Below are 18,717 nucleotides of genomic sequence, written 5' to 3' on the forward strand. Positions count from 1 at the left end.
GGGTAACAGCAGAAAACTCAGACAACCCTGTCCTTGGTGACACCTTCCAGACCAGTCTGGGGTATCCAAAAGCCTTCTCATACCAGATGGGCATATAAAGCCCCTCCAGCAAGTAGTGAGTCTTCCTCGGGATCTCCTCCCAGTGGGGCATGCACTGAAAACCTCCAAAGGGAGGTGGCCAGGAGACATTGTAATCAGATGCACAAAACCACCTCAAATAACTCTTTTCGATGCAGAGAAGCAGCAGCTCTACTTCAAGCTCCGCCTGGATGACCGAGCTCAACCACTTCAACAGCTGTAAAACTTCAACAACTCCCTCTCATCACACTGACATTTCATTGATAATATCCATTTACTTTTTCAAGACTATTAAAAAAACTCAATCCCTTTTTCACAACAGGATTTGTTCTTGAGTATGGTAGATAACCTCCTTAAACAACATCAGCTTGCAAAAATGTATAAAGGTATAAATTATGAACAATACCTAAATTACATTTTGTATATGAATGTTTAGGAATCATGGCATCCGTTTGTGAAAAAACATTTTTTTGGTGGATACATTTTCCTTACTGAAAAAACTCCAACGGAAAGGTGGAATAAAATGTTCAGTATGGTGCTGCAGTAAAAAATGAGGTTTAACACATCTTCACAGAGGTGGCTAATAAAAGAGAGTGCTGTATTTTCCAAAAAACTTTACTGTAGAGGAGTGCAAACCAACATGGGGTTCAATTTACACTTTCTCTAGACTACAAAACACTTCTGTTTCTGATTGATGCCTACTGCTGGTAACATAATGACTGCTGATAAACAGGATGACAAGTTGTCACACCTTAAAAGCCATAATGAAATTTTGCTTTGTCTTCAACAGAAAAAGAAGTAGAATGGGTAGCCTTGGAAAGGAGCAACAAAATAATTACTTTAAAATATTTAAGATATGTTGATATAGTTTCTTTCCAGCAGCGAAGGGGGAAAAAGGAAATGCTTTCATATAGCTGAAAGGTTTTGTAAAACTCATTAATAATGAAAAATATATTGGAGCTCTGAAACATTTATAGCTCAATCAATATAATTTTTCATAGACACGAGCCTTTCCTGTTAGTGCTTGTAATGGCTTTTATTAATAGATGAATATATGACAGCACCAGAAGGTGCTTGTCTTACAGCTCAGTGAAGCTCCGCAGTGCAGTGACCAGCAATGACAGCATCTTCATTCTGTTTCTTCCTACAACGTCCAGTCAAGGTTTGTTACCTGAAACACACAAATATTCTTAAATGAGAAAACACATCCACTCACTAGATAAGCTTAATAGTCTAGAGAAACAGATATCTGCCTTTTCTTTCTAGGCCAGCTGTCTGCTGCTTTATTTTTTACTTATCGTTTAGCAGGTGTTTTGAATTGTGGACGTAAAGAATATACAGTAAAAGCAATTTAAGGCACAGCAGCTTGCCTCCACATTTTGCCACTTTGGGCCAGGCAAAATGGGCGTTGCACTGCATTGCTTTGTTCATAATGTTATCGGTATGGTTGGGCTAAGAATTTTAGAAAACAGAAAGTCTGCATTTTCTTTTGTAAGAGATCTGAAAACCCCCAATCATTTTGCCAAATCATTTTATAAAATACAAGAATAAATGCCATATGCCAGTCAATATTATATGTAATGGTTTGGAAGGCTGCCTGTTGTAGCAATTATTAGTTACTCTAAATGACTTTGATATCAATTACTCAACCACTCTTACTGGTTATCAAACATCAGATCAGTATCGTAGCTCATTAATAAATATGTATTTTATCTCAAATTTGAATTACACCTTCCCAATTGATCAACGCTTTTATTCATAACTAAAAAAACTAGATTTTTTTTTCAAGTGTTAATCATTTATGAATAAACATAGAAAACATTTAATTAAGGTTGTGCATGAAATATGCCAGTTTATTTTCATAGTCTAATTTGGAGATTATCACCTATTTCTATACTAAAAAAGGGGGATTACAAAGGAAAAGGTGAGGAACAAAATTAATGTTCAAGTGTTACAAAGAGCCAGAGAATCCACCAGCACTCACATCAGCATCTGCTCAGAAACAGGAACAAACTATCGTTTTGGGTCCGACATGTGCTGTCATCTGTTTGGCTTAGAGTAACATCTGGACACAGAGGATGGCACTGTTTCTGTCGGCCCATGGAGGTCACTTTGAGAAAGGACTGAGGTTGCGTTTTCTTTTGCATTACTAATACATGAACACTAACGAAAAGTATGTGAAAAAAACATTAAAAAGTCAAAATAAAAACTAGGTAAAATCTGTCTATCTATGTGCTGCTATGTGCAAATCAATATCTGTTGGTTTAATATTTACTGGTAGCCTATAAAAAGATTTTTCATAACCAAGGTATTGTACAGAGTGGTACAATTAGTATTGGCAAGTAATAGAACTGTACTAATCTACTGAATGTCAGAGTGAGTAGCATTTGAGCCATTATTCAGAGGTGGACAGAACAAAATTTCACCATAAACTAGCCACGGTCAGGTGCCCCCTTGCTATGGTGACTTCAGCCCGTGAGTTGATCCACGCATGCGCACAAAAAGGAGAATTAATCGGGAGGAAAACGAAAAATTCAATTCAATTCAATACAAAAATACTTTATTAATCCCAAAGGGAAATTAAATGTTGTTATAGCTCATATTATGAAGGTTTCCTCAAAGAGCCGTTGTAGATGCTGATGGCTGTGGGTAGGAAGGATCTCCTTTAGTGCTCCGTCTTACAGCAGATCTGAAGAAGCCTCTGACTGAAGACACTCTGTTGTTGTAGGACAGTCTCATGAAGAGGATGCTCAGGGTTCTCCATAATGTTCTTCATTTTATGAAGAATCCGTCTTTCCACAATGATCTCCAGAGGAGTCCCCAGAACAGAGCCAGCCTTTTTTATTAGCTTGTTGAGCTTTTTTAAGTCCCTGGCTCTGATGCTGCTTCCCCAGCAGATGATGGTAGAAGAAATCACACTTTCCACAACAGACTTATAGAAGATATGCAGCATCTTGCTGCAAACACCAAAGGACCTAAGCTTCCTCAAGAAGTACAGTCTGCTCTGTCCCTTCTTGTAGATGGCTTCACAGTTGCATCTCCACTCCAGTCTGTTGTCCAGGTGAACACCGAGGTATTTATACTCCTCCACCACCTCCACCTCTTCTCCCATGATAGAAATAGTTTTTGACTTATTCCTGTTTCTCTTAAAATCTACAATCATCTCCTTTGTTTTAGTCACGTTCAAAATGAGATGATTGTTTCCACACCATGCCACAAAGCGGTCCACCACCTTCCTGTACTCAGCTTCTTGTCCATCTCTGATCCACCCCACGACTGCAGAATCATCCGAGTATTTCTGCAAATGACAGGAGTCTGTCTTGTACTGGAAGTCTGAGGTGTACAGAGTGAAAAGGAATGGTGAGAGTACAGTCCCCTGTGGTGCTCCTGTGCTGCTGACTACCTGGTTAGACTCACAACCCTTCAGTCTCACAAACTGTGGTCTGTTTGTCAGGTAGTCTTTGATCCAGGAGATTGTTGAGGCCTCCACCTGAGTCTTCTGGAGTTTCTGACAAAGCAAATCAGGTTGGATTGTATTAAATGCACTGGAGAAATCAAAGAACATGATCCTCACAGTGCTGCTGGCTTTGTCCAGATGACAGTGGGTTTGTTGAAGCAGGTGTATGATGGCATATTCAACTCCAACTCCACAGCGATAAGCAAACTGAAGGAGGTCCTGATGGTTTACTGTTTGCTTACTCAAGTGGGCCAACAGGAGTCTCTCTAGGACCTTCATGATGTGAGATGTCAGGGCAACAGGTCTATAGTCATTGAGGACTGATGGGTGAGTTTTCTTTGGTACCGGAACAAGACAGGAGGTCTTCCACAACACTGGAACCTTCTTCTGGGCCAGGCTAAGGTTGAAGAGGTGCTGCAGAATCCCACAGAGCTGCTCTGCACAGGCCTTCAGGACTCTAGGGCTGACATGATCTGGACCTGCAGCCTTATTCCTATTCAGTCTCTCCAGTTGTCTCTTCACCTGATTTCTTGAGACACACAGGTGGAAGGGGGAAGCAGAGGATGCATCAGCATCTTCTGATATGGTTGAAGGCAAACATGTAGAAGCAGAAGGGTCTACATGTGGGAAGATAAAAAATGTGAGGTGTTACTGGAGAGCTGTGGGTCCTGTGGGTCAAAGGAAGATGGAATGTCTGTTTGGCTGTGAGCAGGAGAGGAGGATGCAAAGCTTGTTTCTGAACTGAACCTATTGAAGAATGTGTTCAGTTCATTGGCTCTGTCCAGACCTCCATCGGTCTGATCATCCTTCTGCTTGAAGCCTGCGATCTTCTTCATCCCTGTCCACACATTTCTGATATTGTTTTGCTGGAGCTTGCTCTCCAGCTTCGTCTTGTACACCTCCTTGCTGTCTCTTATCTTGACTTTAAGTTGCTTCTGTATACTCCTCAATAATTCTCTGTCTAACTCTCTGAAGGCTCTTTTTTTCTTGTTAAGCAGGTCCTTCAGGTCACTGGTGATCCAAGGTTTGTTATTGGGGAAGCATCTCACTGTTCTGGTGGGGATGATGTTATCCACACAGAAGTTTATATAGTCGGTTACACACTCAGTCATGGCATTGATGTCCTCTCCATGTGGCTGGCACAGTGCGTCCCAGTCTGTAGCCTCAACGAAACCTTGCAGAGCTTCTTCAGCTTCTTGTGACCATTTTCTCACAGTCCTCTTTATTACAGGTTGCCTCTGAACAAGGGGCTTATATTTTGAGCAGAGAAAAACAAGATTGTGATCTGATTTGCCTAGAGGAGGTCTTGCTGTAGAGATGTATGAGTCCTTGACATTTGCATAAAACAAATCCAATGTTTTGTTTTCTCTGGTAGAGCAGCTGACAAATTGTTGAAACGTTGGAAGTGTAGCAGAGAGTGAAGCATGGCTAAAATCACCAGAAATTGCCACAAAAGCTTTTTTTAGTTTTGTGTCTGTAGCTTAGCAACAACTGAGCTGATGGCATCACATGCAGTGTCAGCAACAGCGGAAGGTGGAACATAAACTGTTACCAAAATAACAATGGTGAACTCTCTGGGTAAATAATATGGACGAAAACTTACTGCCAACAGTTCAATATCTGGACTGCAGAGATGACACTTCACAGTAACATATCCTGGATTACATCATCTGTTGATCATAAGTACTGCCAGTCCACCTCCTTTACATTTGCCGCTCCTCTTTAAATCTCTGTCTGCTCGTATGGTTAAAAAGCCCGGCAGAGAGACACTGGAGTCGGGGATATGATCCTGCAGCCATGTCTCCGTAAAACACATGATACTGCATGCCCGGTACTCTGGCTGGGTCCTTTGTAGGGCTTGGAGTTCATCCAACTTGTTTCCCAACGATCTCACATTGCCCATCAAAATCGACGGAAGAGATGGTTTGAACTTCCTCCTTCTTTCTCTTCTCTTAGCTCCTGCTCTGCATCCACGGCGTCTACTTTTCAACTCATTAGGGATTTGGGGTTGTAGCTGAAGTATTATTTGAGCTTTTGAGATATTAATCAGCTGCTCCCGGTTGTAAGAAACCACCCCGTTGCCATGGCAATGCATCATAACAAATGTCCAAAAATAGAAAGTATTAAGAAAAATCCTCCAAGCTGCACAGCATCCGACACTGGAGTGGACAGTCATCCAAAAAAAAATCAACTGTATCCACCACAAGAGGAATAGTTCCCAAAAAAGAATAAATCAGAATCAAAAGTAACAGAGCTACTCCAACCTGCTGCCACCTTGAGCGGCACAATTCTAGAATAATTATTCCTTCTGACAGAGGAGTCAAAGGAATAATCGGAAGAGTTGTCCAAAACACGAGGAGCAGTCCCAGAGAGTTTCAAGTTCAAGTTGATGACTGAAAATGTCTTCTGAATAAAATTCATACAATTTAGTTTTTATATCGACATTATAGAGCTTGTCCTTTGTGACCATCTGTGATCAGAAGGTGTTTGAGTTGCCCTGTTTAAGGAAATAAAAAAACATTTCCGGGTGCTTCTGCAGCGTTTTTGGATTCAGATGAGGGCACTGACACATGCTATGTGTTTTTACACATCACAGGTGGGACTTGTGTCTCCTGTAGTGACACAACAAGACACTTAATCCATGAGGACAAGACATGAAACTACCCATAACATAGGATTTCACTTTAAGATCCCCAAAGAATCATAGTGCACAAGGGTTCAACATATAACAGCTAAATCCACAGTAATTGGTAAATTATTACCTTGTGGGTCTTGTGGACATATCTCACTAATTCTGTCTGGCGGCATATAGACGACATTCAAATTTATGTCAAGATGACCTTTTTGTTTCACCATAGGGAGGATAGGAGAGGACTTGATGGGACAAGAGGAGCAGAATGTGACTTTGCATCACTCGCTCTGCTTATTCAAAACGCAAAGGGAAATCAAGATGGCAGTTTGGCATCACTAAATCACCCACACACCCTTTCTGGCAGCTTTTAGATTCCAGTGTGAGGTTGCGTCTCTCTGTAACACCTGCCAGAGATGCAGCTCCTCTTCCTGGATTAATGGGTCATGGTCGTCTTGTCTCAGTTATGTCTCAGTGGATCAAACCAAGGAAGCAAGAAGACAGTAACAAATATTTGTATAGTAATCGAAATCTTTGTAAATCACAGACAAAAGATTGCTGTTTTCCTTTACTAACATGTTTCTTCTGACTGAAATAATATCAATGTTTTGTAGTGGTCCAGCCAGTGTCCTGACTTGAATCTGGCAAAGAATCTGTGGAAATAAAAGATTAGAGTGATGGCAAGAAGGCCTTCCAGCCATCACCAAAAATAAATGGTCAAAAGACCAGAGGAGACATGCAAAAAGCTGCGCAGCAATTATAAGAAAGGTTTGACTGCCTATAAATAATTTTGGGTTTAAATATATAATAGAAATAAACATCAGTATAAGGAAGCCTCTTTTCTAAAAGTCCAACCTTTACCTTTGGTGCACTAGCTTCTGATGAAACTTTACACAGGTGGTACCGAATCTCAACTGATGTCGTATGTTCTAAGAAATGTGCTAAAGAAATCAACTAAGTGATTACCTAAGGATTATGTCTAAAAAATATATTCAGATATTAATTTTGACTGTTATCTGTAGATTAAACTTATTCATTGTGCACACCGTTAATTTAAGGAAAATATAAATAATTTTGGCTTAATTTCAATCACTGACTTTTACAGACAGACCATCTTAAACTGTTTTAGATGGGTATGTTCAGAGTGAATCCAAAAATCATCCTTTTTTTTGTGGGTTGATGGTGAGTAATAAAATGCCCCCAGGATGAAGTTTTGAGGGGTTGAAAGACTGTGACAAGCAAATGTGTTACCAGTAGTTTAAACCAGCACAAGGAGCCTTACAGTCTGTCAGTCAGGAACCACAGAACAGGATGCACTGTCACAATTTGTTGTTTTTATGTGCAAGTAACAGAGAGAGAGGTGAGTGTCACTTGTTCTCTAAAAATGCAGATTTTGTGTTGCACGTCAGACTTAGGAGCCCTCAGTCTGTCAATAATGTTGTGCTAAAGAGCTACAGAGAAACTCAGGACACGGACAAATTAATTTGAAACAAAGTGACTCAAGCGACAGGCAAGTGGACGACAATGTTTTCCAAAAGAATAAAACAGAATGGTGTGTATTAACAGGAGTGGGTAGAGTGTGTTTTCACTCTTCCCATGTATGTAGTTGCTCCAAGATTGCATGTGCATTGGTGTAGAAGTACAGACCCGCTGTAAATGGCTCCATATAGACAGGCCAACTGGTTCCCAGACCCAGCCTTTAAATAAATGGAAAATTGTCCTTGAGCAAAATTCTAGTGGTTGTAGTTGTCACATCATGTACGTTAAATGGATTCCTCAATAGATAACAGTGATGATGGAGTACATAAAAGTTTCTTTGTTTTGGGAAATGCATTCAGCTGTGGCCAGAGGAATAGGCATGCCAGAGGAGCAGAAATGTTGAGACAAGGTAAACGTTTTGCACTGCTGTAAAATCTTTTATGCAATAAGATGTTAAAACATTACATAGAGGCTTGTGATTAATTCATCCACTGCTCAGTTCAGCAGACATCATATTAGTGATAAAACATTAAACGGGCAGGGTTAAGTGATGTACTCCAAGTGCAACTTTTTAGGCTAGAAAAAGAGCAACATAATCCAAACAATGTTAGGTAGTCAGGTTTAAAAATAAAAGGATCTTCCTATTGACTGACTGAGTTTCCTCCAAAGCTTCATTTCATCCATGCCGTTGTTCTTAAAATGTACTCTTCAGCACCATTCCCTCTCTCCCTTTTCTCTCTTCTGCTGTGAACAAAGTGCATATCTGATATCCTACTGTGTGTTTGACTTCATGTGCACAACCACACTGTCAGGAACAGTAAATGTACTGTTTCGAATAAAGAGATTTCTAAGTCGGGGTATTGATTTTTGTGTACACATTGAAGGATTTCTGTGCGAGTATTCGGTTTAAATCACTTTCCTGAGCAAAGAAAAATATTGTCCAAAAGCGATGGATTTTTCTCTGCTCTGTACAGTTTCTCTTTGTTCTGTGATCATTAATTTCAGCAGAACATAGTTTGTTGGTGCTTCTACATGGATGCGTGTAAATGGGCCTTTGCATTGCATTGACTGATTACAAGAATAGCATACAGGTGCATCTCAGTAAATGAGAAACACCTTCTATTTCATTTATTTCAGTCATCGAATGAAATTTAAAAAGTGAAACTCATGTTTAAATTCATAATGTGCAGAGTAATACATTTCAAGTGTTTATTTTATGTTAATTTTGAAGATTAAGGATTACAAGCAATGAAAGCATACATTTTGGTTTCTGAGAGGATTCAAATGTTATATAAGACCAACAAAAAATGGATATACCTTACAGAAGTGTGAGCCTTCTTTAAAATATCTGCTTGTACTGTACAGTATATGCAATTAATCATTGGTCAGGGCTCATTTTGCCTGAAATACTGCATCATTGGAGTATAATATGGAGGGGATCAGCCTTGCTCTGCTAAGATATACAGGAAGCCAAGGTTGCTTTCAAAGCAGCCTTTATATTGTCTGCATTGTTGGATGTCATTTTGTCTTCCTCTTGATAATACTCCATACATTTTCAGTGTGATTTAGTTTAGGGAAGGTTACTGATCAATCGAGCAGGTATTGGTACTTGTAGATGTCCAGCAGAAGCCCATATCCTGGATTTGTCAGTGGGTGGTGGCTCTGCAGCCTCTGACTTCATCTGCAGTTCACGCCTAATGAAATTTCACTCTTTAATGGATTTTATAGCACAATCCTCTCAAGGCTGCAGGTTTCCTCGTTGCTTGTGCACAATATTCTACTATACTTTCTCCATCCACTGAACTTTCCAATATAATAATAATAATATCCATTAATATGATTGGAAACAACACTCCTAACAGACAGCTTTTCTGTATTAAAAATCTTCTTTGGTCTTTACAATATCCTAATTTGCTAAAGAAAAAATTATTTCTTCATTAGCTGTGAGCCTTAATCTTAAAAATAAAAAATAAAAAAAATTAAAAAATCTAAATAAATGCTGGCTGCATGGTGGCGCAGTTGGTAGCACTGTTGCCTTGCAGCAAGAAGGTCCTGGGTTTGATTCCCAGCTGGGGGTCTTTCTGCATGGAGTTTGCATGTTCTCCCCGTGCATGCGTGGGTTCTCACCGGGTACTCTGGCTTCCTCCCACAGTCCAAAGACATGCCTGTTAGGTTAATTGGTCAATCTAAATTGCCCTTAGGTGTATGAATGAGTGTGTGCATGGTTGTTTGTGTGTTGCCCTGCGATGGACTGGCAACCTGTCCAGGGTGTATCCTGCCTCTCGCCCATAGACTGCTGGAGATAGGCACCAGCTCCCCCACGACCCACTATGGAATAAGAGGTAGAAAATGATTGACTGACAAAATAAATGCTGTAAAAGGGTTTCACTTTTTAATTGAATCACTGAAATAAATTAACTTTTCTGATTGACATTCTGATTTATTGAGATGCTACTGTAGTCTTGATGATTGTATGTGAATCACTATTAATGTCAATTTACATTGCAAGGTATGGATGTATTCGGTTTTTAGTGGGGTATACAAGAATAGTTCATAGTCTTCCTATTTCATGACAATCAAATCAAAGATTATCATTGCTCTTTCTAAAATTATTAGAAATAATCTAAGTCTTCAGTCACAATCGCTGAAAAGCGTTCATGTGCTGCAGCACTGCTGTAAAGACACTTTGGCATTACAGAGAGCAGCAATAATCAAAAATCACAGATCAAAGAGAAGCACATCCTGAAAATAGAGGAATGCGTATGCTTTCCAGCCATATGATTGCTCTGGCTGAACCATGTTTTCAGTTTGCAATGAAATCATTTCTCAAGCTGCCAGATCTCACATGTTTTTTTTGTTGTAGTGTGTATCTCAGACTTTCTCATTGTTGCAGAGTAACAAGATTTTTTTACAAGTTTGCAGATAAAAGTATTTCCTTTCACGAAAACCCTTGCAATAGAGGTTTTGTTGTGTCACAATTTGTTACAGCAGATTGTTGCCTCATGCCTTCATTTGTGCTCATTTTAATTTCATTGCAAGCATTCAAACTGGAATGTCCAGGTTCCTGACCAGGAGTGCTGCTTCCACTCATCTCGTATCCTGTCAGGCATCACAGACTGGACTGGTGACCCAGGCTTCATTTCCTGTGGTGCTGATTCCTGAGTGACTTTACTCCACTTTTAAAGCATAACTGCAATGACACACTGTAGAATCAATTATGTATTTGTCAAATGGCAAATACATTCTGATAGTATTCTGGACTCCATTGTTGCTGTGCCTCCAGATTTATGTCACAGTCAGAGTCAATTGATAGAAATTACATAAATATCATTGAATCTCAGAGTAGAAATCTACAGAAGAAATGACCAGGGCAACAGGAAATTGAGATTGGGGAGAAAAAAAAAATCGAAATCAGCCTTTAGATTCTTTCTGAGCTATCAGCGTCAGCTCTTCTACGGCTTATATTTTCTGTTAACGTAAACTTTAAAAGATTTTATATCACAAACTTCTGCTTCTGTACGTCTGTTGAGACAGAGGGAGAGAATGCTCCAGTCAAAGTAATACTTAAGTTTTAAAACCATTTATTTTTTAATATTTGCTAGGATTTATGTTTCTTAATGAATATGTTCCTAACACAAGCAATAAAAAAAAATAAATAAAAAAAAAACTCATAAAATGTTCCCTAGGAGTTCAGAGTTATTTAAATTTTGTTTCAGAGTGCAACCACTGTGGAAAACTTAGAGGTTCATGTTTGTGGATGCTGCACACCATGTTGTAGACCCACAGTTCTTGCATTCTGGAGTGTTTTTACAGCTGAGCAGAGGTGGCAACGTCTCTTACGATGCAGTAATAAACATGTAAAATATTGCATTTTCAAACAATAACAGATATTGCTTATGGACAGCTGAAGGTTAACAGATTACCAGGCTACAGATTATATATAATCAGTGGGATATAATTTACAAGAACAGTACCACTCTGTATGGCAGTCAAAACCACACTATAAACAGCCCAGAAGAGATTAAGATCAAGATGCCTAATTAAATAAATGTGGGGAGGTGGGGAAGGTTTAGTGAAACATAATGAAAACATGCCTCAAGCCTTCTATCACATTGCAAAACAGATTTATTTTCTGTGAACATGTGTGCTCTTTTAGTTGCTTTTGTTGTCCATGTTTTCTGTTTTAGGGTACATGCTAACTGTCTGTCATGGCAAATCATTTTTCAGCTTTCTGTATCATACATATCCTGTGTTGGCTTCTTTGTGTATATCTGTGTTCTTCTGTTTCTTTGTCTATTAACTCCCACTTTGTGTTTTACTCCTAGCCCACTCTCTCAGTGGGAAGCATGGACAGACGCTGTTTAGCAAATGCTCTTGCTGGCGTAGTGTTAGTTTAGGTGTCAGTTTTTACTTACGTGTGCAAGTTGACTAACAAATGGCCATTATTAAAGATGCAGCTAGATCTCAGCACATCACTGCTTCACAGTGGGAAGTCTGGAAGGCTCATGCTCCAGGATTTGTTTTACTTTATAGGCGCTTTGTGCTTTCATTTTGACACAATGTGAATATTGTGACAAACATGTATAGAAAACTTCCATTGTTTAAGATTCATAGAGCAATCTACATTCAGATATTTAATACAGTTATTAATATATTTCATTTCAAAAGTCACATAATTCTAAGAATTATGAACGTTTTGGCTATATTTGTGTCACACCTCACTTGAGGGATTACAAGATCTAAAAATGTCAGTTCATTAAGAATAAATCCCTTTTATCAAAACAAAAACTAAACTGGGAAGGGATCTTTTGAAATCAAACACCAGATAGATTTTATATTTGCTCTCAGAATGTGTTGATTTTAGTAAAGTGTTTGCAAACTAGTTGCCTATAAACTGAACTACTTATTTTTTCCAAAGAATCAGATAATCCTCTTGGTGTCCTGCCATAGACGACAGAAAGCTCTTGGTCAAACTGAGGTCCACTGTGCTTTAAGAGTTGTAGTGATTCCTGTACTTCTCTGTCACACACTGCATCATCAATGAAATCAGCCCGCATCGAATATATTGTTGATGTGCAGAGTGTGAATGTATGACAGCTGAAATAGACAGTTAAGCTCAAAATTATTCATATCCCTGACAGATTAAATTTATTATTAATTTCATTCAAACTGGAAGTTGGGTTCTGATAACAAATGAGACGCGGGTCTCTCACCAGATAATAAAGTAAATGTAAAAGGAGTATAACTTTTGAAATATTTTTTTTCTGTTTTTATTTACATTTAATTATAAATGCCATGTGAAAAATGATTTAACCCTTCTCAACATTCACTGTAAAAATCTGTATTAGTACCAAATATATAACTCTTTTGCTGACTGGCTTTTTGCATGTTTCCACTTGTATTTTAATGATTTATGTATGGTTACAAGCTCCAAGTCTTTGAAGATGAAATTCCTCCTTGCAATGTCCCTAATCTTTAGCTCCCTTTACATGTTGTTTATCATGAGAGTCTGAGTGGAAATTACTTCCTGTCAGAATAAAACATATTTGTTTTAAATGAGTATTACACCTAAATCTGCCAGGGGTATAAATTATTTTAGGCTTAGCTGATGTATCCTACCAAATATTACACCCAAGCAATCCTTGCAATGTTTATAATGATGAAAACTGCAATTAAATATGTTCTGCAGGGCAACAACGCAAAATTTATTGTCTGTGCATGACCTTTGAAAAAAGACTGCCTTAAAAGTGTAACAATGGTATGTTTGAAAGATTCTAAGACATTCTGCTGTGTGCTTTTTGAACTCTCAAATGAAAACCTTTTTTATCTTATAAGAAATAGAATACAAGCAAAACAACAGTAAATTATTCTTAAAAAGCAGACATTTGAATTTGTGACTTCAAATGTATACTGATTTTTAAAAACATCAAATAAAGGCTTCCATTATAGTCAAAGGAAAAAAAGACATGTTTTTTCTCGATTCCACAACATTTAAGAGGATAATTGCTGCCAGATGCTGTTCATCATATCCACATGTTCATTGTGTGATCAGCTTTATAAAAACAGGCATTTGAGCAGCATGTGGAACTTGAGGATTCTTGAATATATAAAAACAAGGGCAAGAAATAAAGACATCATCTCACACCTTCGAGAAGCTACTGTTGCAACCCATCAATCAAGGAAGGGTTTCCCTGGGGCCATAAGATATGGCCCTAGTGAAAGTTATTATAGATTATAAAGTAACACCATTTGTATACAACTGTAATCAGTCCTTTCTAACCGATATTCTTTCTAGTAAAATGAAAACGGTCAAGGTAATTTTTATTTTCAAAGGTGAAGACAGACATCAGTTGACCAATTACAGACCAGTTTCAATACTTCCACAATTTTCTAAAATATTAGAAAAAACATTTGTAAAAAGACTTGATAGCTTTGTAGATAAGCATAACTTGTTAAGCGAACATCACTATGGTTTTAGGTCAAATAGATCTACTTCAATGGCTGTTGTGAAATTGGTGGAGGTGGCATAAACATCAATTGACAGCAGAGAGTATACTGTTGGAGTTTTCAAAGATCTAAGCAAGGCCTTTGACACCATAGGTCATTCATTGCTTTTAAATAAAATGGAGTCAGGGGTGCAGCTCATGCTTGGTTAAAAGTTACATTAGTGACAGAGACCAGCTTGTACATATGAATAATGTAAATTCTGCTAAATTAAAAATAACTCATGGTGTTCCACAGGGTTCTGTCCCGGGACCCAAATTGTTCATTATGTGTACAAATGATAAATGTGATGCTGTAAAAAATTTACATTGTATTCTATTTGCTGATGACACCAGTCTGTTTTGTTCTGGACAAAATCCCGAGTTGCTTTTGGATACAGTGGGAAGTGAACTTAAAATGCTAAAAAATGGTTTGATGTCAAAAAATTATCACTAAATTTAGAAAAAAACACAATACAACAATACATTATATTTGGTAACAGAAAAGTAAAACAATGTCAACTCAAAATTGGTGAGGTGGTAATTGAAAGGGTGTTTGCTACTAAATTTTTAGACATCAATACTGATGATAAGCTCAATTGGAAGTTGTATATAAATACTTTAAGAACTAAAACATCCAAACTTATTGCCATATAATGTCAAGTCGCAACCTTTGTAAATCAAAATGCATAGTTTTAGTTTAAAAAAGGCATTATTTTTATTTTATAAATAATGTGCATAGAGTTATTATACATATCCTATTACAATCATTTACCGCAAATGTATGAGAATCATCTGCAGAGATCTCATGTCTGACCAGTTATGGTGGACCACCAGGACCAAACATGCCTGCGCAGAATTTTTGACTCAGTCCAGCCCTGCTGAACTCCTTATACATAAAAATAATTTCATGGAAAGTCACATGTCGTGCAGATGGCTTGACATCCACACCTGGTATAAATGTTGAATAGATGACAGACTATTGCAGAGACCAAAGCATTAGATGTCATTCCATGTGGTGATATGAAACACTCTGAGCTCACCTTTGCGTTGTTCCTCCTATAGCTCAAACACTTGCTACAACCTTGTTAAACATACTCAGACAAACACCAGTGGACATCTGTTTGAAAAATGCATGGTTTAGTGCATGTGTTTGAGGATGGATGAGTTGGTGAATATGTCTGTGATGTAGTCTGTCAGGTGCAACCATGCAGAGACTGGTGAAACAGCACTGTGGTGACTCAGACAGTAATATTCATCATATAGGAGGATGTTGTACGTGGACTGCAGAGCTTACAACCAGTTGAAATTAAAGAATCTCTCAAACCACTGTGCTTCCACAGAGAAAATACACGTACTTGAGACTTGGCCAGACTGTTTGCTGTTTCATCTGCAGTCTAGGTAAAATGTCTGTGTGGCATTCTGGGTTTCACTTGCCTAAAAATTTGATTATAATTATGTGTTTTGCTTCAGTTGCTAAGGTGTTTTATTCTAATGTAATAAAAAAGCTGTTTACTTTTCATGTGTGTGGAAGCCAGTGATGTATTTATCCAATGGGTACAGTTTTGGAGCTTGAGATGAACGGATCGAGCAAATAAGCAATGCTTCAGCACAATATTCTGAAAATAATAAACAGAGCATTTCTTTACCTAGAAATATTAACCTTGATTATGTGGGCTGTCTTTCAGGTGGATTTACAATTTTGTGTCCACATTTAGGAGTTGACAGGTCAAATGCAATCCTTATTCTAACCCATTTATTCACATATTGTAAGTAAATAATGGTTGTTCTAGAGTACCTGCGCCAGTACATTGTTATCTCTGGCTTAGAGCAAGCTTTGCCCCTCTGCTTTCTCAGCTGCAGTGGTAAGCTAATATTCCTAAATGAGTATAACTCATCGAAATCTGACTTTTTCAGTCAGATGAAAAGTAATTGTTCGATCAAGTCATGTAAGTTTCAAATAAAAATGTCAGTTGTTTAGAACAATGAGGGGAAGATTAAATATAGGTGCAATATATTCATTATAAAATCAGTCTACCAGATATTAAAATAATACACTGAAATTTAATAAAACTGAAATGGGGTACATATCCTTGTGTCAATGACGTTCTTGTCACCATTATGACTAAATACTGGCAGCTGCCATTGTACCTAAAAACAAGTGTGCAACATTTGTAAAACATGCTTGAAATGAACCATCTTTCTTCTTACTAAAATAAAGTATTGAGGTGATCTTTCAACTATATTTAAACATCTACAATAATATGCCATATACCTAACTATAGTCAATGTTTCTTCACTTGTTCATACAAAATATGAGATTGTGTCCCAAGTTGAATCGAAGTAGCCAAAACAAAGACACCAGACTCAACCTGCACCAGAGCTCTAAAAACTGGAGAAAGGAGTTGAACTCAAGGATCATGAAAATGTTTTATGTCACCAGACGTAAAAGTGTTTCAGTAAGTATAGATGATTTCATGAAGTGATTCATGTCGTCTCCACTTAGTCATCTTATTGTATACAAATAACTAGTCATCAGTGAGTTCTCTGTTATGTTTCAACAGTACGTGCCAGTAAGCGGAGCTAATAGCGGCTTCCCAGTTTATCTGTTGAATCTTTATTAAAAAGTTATAATTTAAAATCATAATTCAGGAAAATAGTTTTTTTAACCAAAAATCATTGCTTACGAATAGAAATCAGAGATGTCCTCTTGTGTTGTGATTATGAGCTCAAAGCACCAAAAAAATTACAATAAGTTAATTATCATTAATAATTGATAATTATTGACCAAAACCACGCTAAATGGCACTGTTTAATCACCTGCTTCACTGAACGGTGGGGGAATTTTGACCTTATTTTGACAGATAAGTCACTCTTGCACAAAATAAACCCAAATGCTTCTCTTTCTATATGTGAACATTTATTGAAATCATACAGCCCTGATATAATTACTATTCTGGTCCAAAAACCTTCACCTAACTAACAAGCACTATTCTACTCAAAGGAGTAAAATGACTATCTAAAAATTATAATAAAAGAAAATATATGCGCATTGATTTTCTATGAAGATCAAACCAGAAGTTTTATGGACAAAATGTGCAATTTGGGATAACCTGGAAAGTGGAGCAGAACTACTGTACAGGGAAGCCTTCTTGGTGTGCTGATACATCTTGATGGCGGCAATCAGCTGGTAGAACTGTGGGGCCATGCCCCTTTACCTACTAACAGCTGATTGTCCCAAATCTCGAACAAAGGGTCATAAAACTCTGAGGCGGGGACTTGGTGGAAAAACTCCGGTAATAAAACTGGGACAAAGGTCAGGCTAACTAATGAAAGTCCAACTTCTAACTGCTGGCTGATTTGGGATCAGCTGGACATAAACATGAACACGCACCTTGCTGATCACATCCGCAATCAAAGAACACTTGCACAGCAAATCAAACAGCTCAGCATAAACACTTCAATCAGTATTGCATGGAACAAGTTGATACCTTGAATTAACTACTAGTACTATGCCTCACCCCACCCAGACCTCTAAATACACCTATCCGATTTAATTAAAAAAAAGAACGAAATTACTTTGACGTTGACTTCTCTTCACCGGCGTGAGGATGGATCGTAGGTCCAAAGAAAACGGAGGGCGGCCCAGAGTGTCACGCGCCCATTATCAACTCAAAAACTGCAAACTTCTCATCCGTCCAAAACGGGAAAATATGAGGAACCGTTGCAGTCGACTGAATCAACAAGGGGGAAAACTCATCTCCTTGGCAACAAACCTCTTGCATCAGACAGATTTCCAGCTTTCAAGGTCTTCCAGGAATGGCCATGTGGAGGAAACGTTCACCTACGAGCTTTTGTCTCTCCAGATATGCATCTCCGTTGCGTCGTCCCGCGAGACACACTGGAAATGGTGGCAAAAACTTTGAAAGCTTTTTATAGCTCTGATGACATCAGCTTTGATGCCCGTTGCTGCGATGAATGCTGAGATGCCCATGTCGAACTGTGCAGCCCAGTTGGTCTATCCGACCAAAATGGATGACCCCAACACTGCCATTGAGCAAATACTTACAGTAAAAAAGGCATATATGATACCTTACCTACTATCAAAAGAGTATAGAGACAGACAAGATGGCATATTTGTAACAACATTAGTGACTGACTTGGACTTGCCCCTCAATGACTCAGGGTTTGACTTGTACCTTGACATAAATTACTTGTGAACATTCCTGAGCACTACTTACATGAAATAAGACTTTATTTTCTTTCATCAACAGCTGCCACCGGTCTAGTTGTTCACTCATTTACCCTGCATAGGTTTATTTGAGCTTTCTCTAATAGATTCACTGAATAATTTAGATCCCAGGGCTGTTTTCATTGCTGATAGTGTCTAAACAGGGTTTGCAGGCAAACCAGAAGGTTTTAAAAGCTACATGTGTTCATTTCTAAATAGAACAACATCTCATCATACAGTTTTTTTAAAGATTTTTTTGTGTATGTGTCTGAAGTGAATTGCTGAATACAATATGTGATAGCTAATCCTAGCATCTATTTGTAATGGTGTCTGGTAGCCTGATAACATGCTTTCCAGTTAT

At 38.2% G+C, this 18,717-nt stretch overlaps 1 protein-coding gene across 2 annotated transcripts in view; it reads right to left on the reverse strand.

The window, feature by feature from the left end:
• The window catches only part of LOC124884567 (SPHK1 interactor, AKAP domain containing), a 178,868-nt gene that overhangs the window by 96,362 nt on the left and 63,789 nt on the right, over positions 1 to 18,717 (reverse strand). For both annotated transcript variants that reach the window (XM_047392545.1, XM_047392549.1), the window contains exon 2: positions 1,162 to 1,249. In XM_047392545.1, the coding sequence (XP_047248501.1) occupies positions 1,162 to 1,211 (50 nt within the window). In that variant the 5' untranslated portion in view covers positions 1,212 to 1,249. The remainder of the gene's footprint in view (positions 1 to 1,161; positions 1,250 to 18,717) is intronic.

This window comes from Girardinichthys multiradiatus, chromosome 18 (genome assembly GCF_021462225.1).
Source record: "Girardinichthys multiradiatus isolate DD_20200921_A chromosome 18, DD_fGirMul_XY1, whole genome shotgun sequence".
In the NCBI taxonomy this organism is placed as follows: Eukaryota; Metazoa; Chordata; class Actinopteri; order Cyprinodontiformes; family Goodeidae; genus Girardinichthys; species Girardinichthys multiradiatus.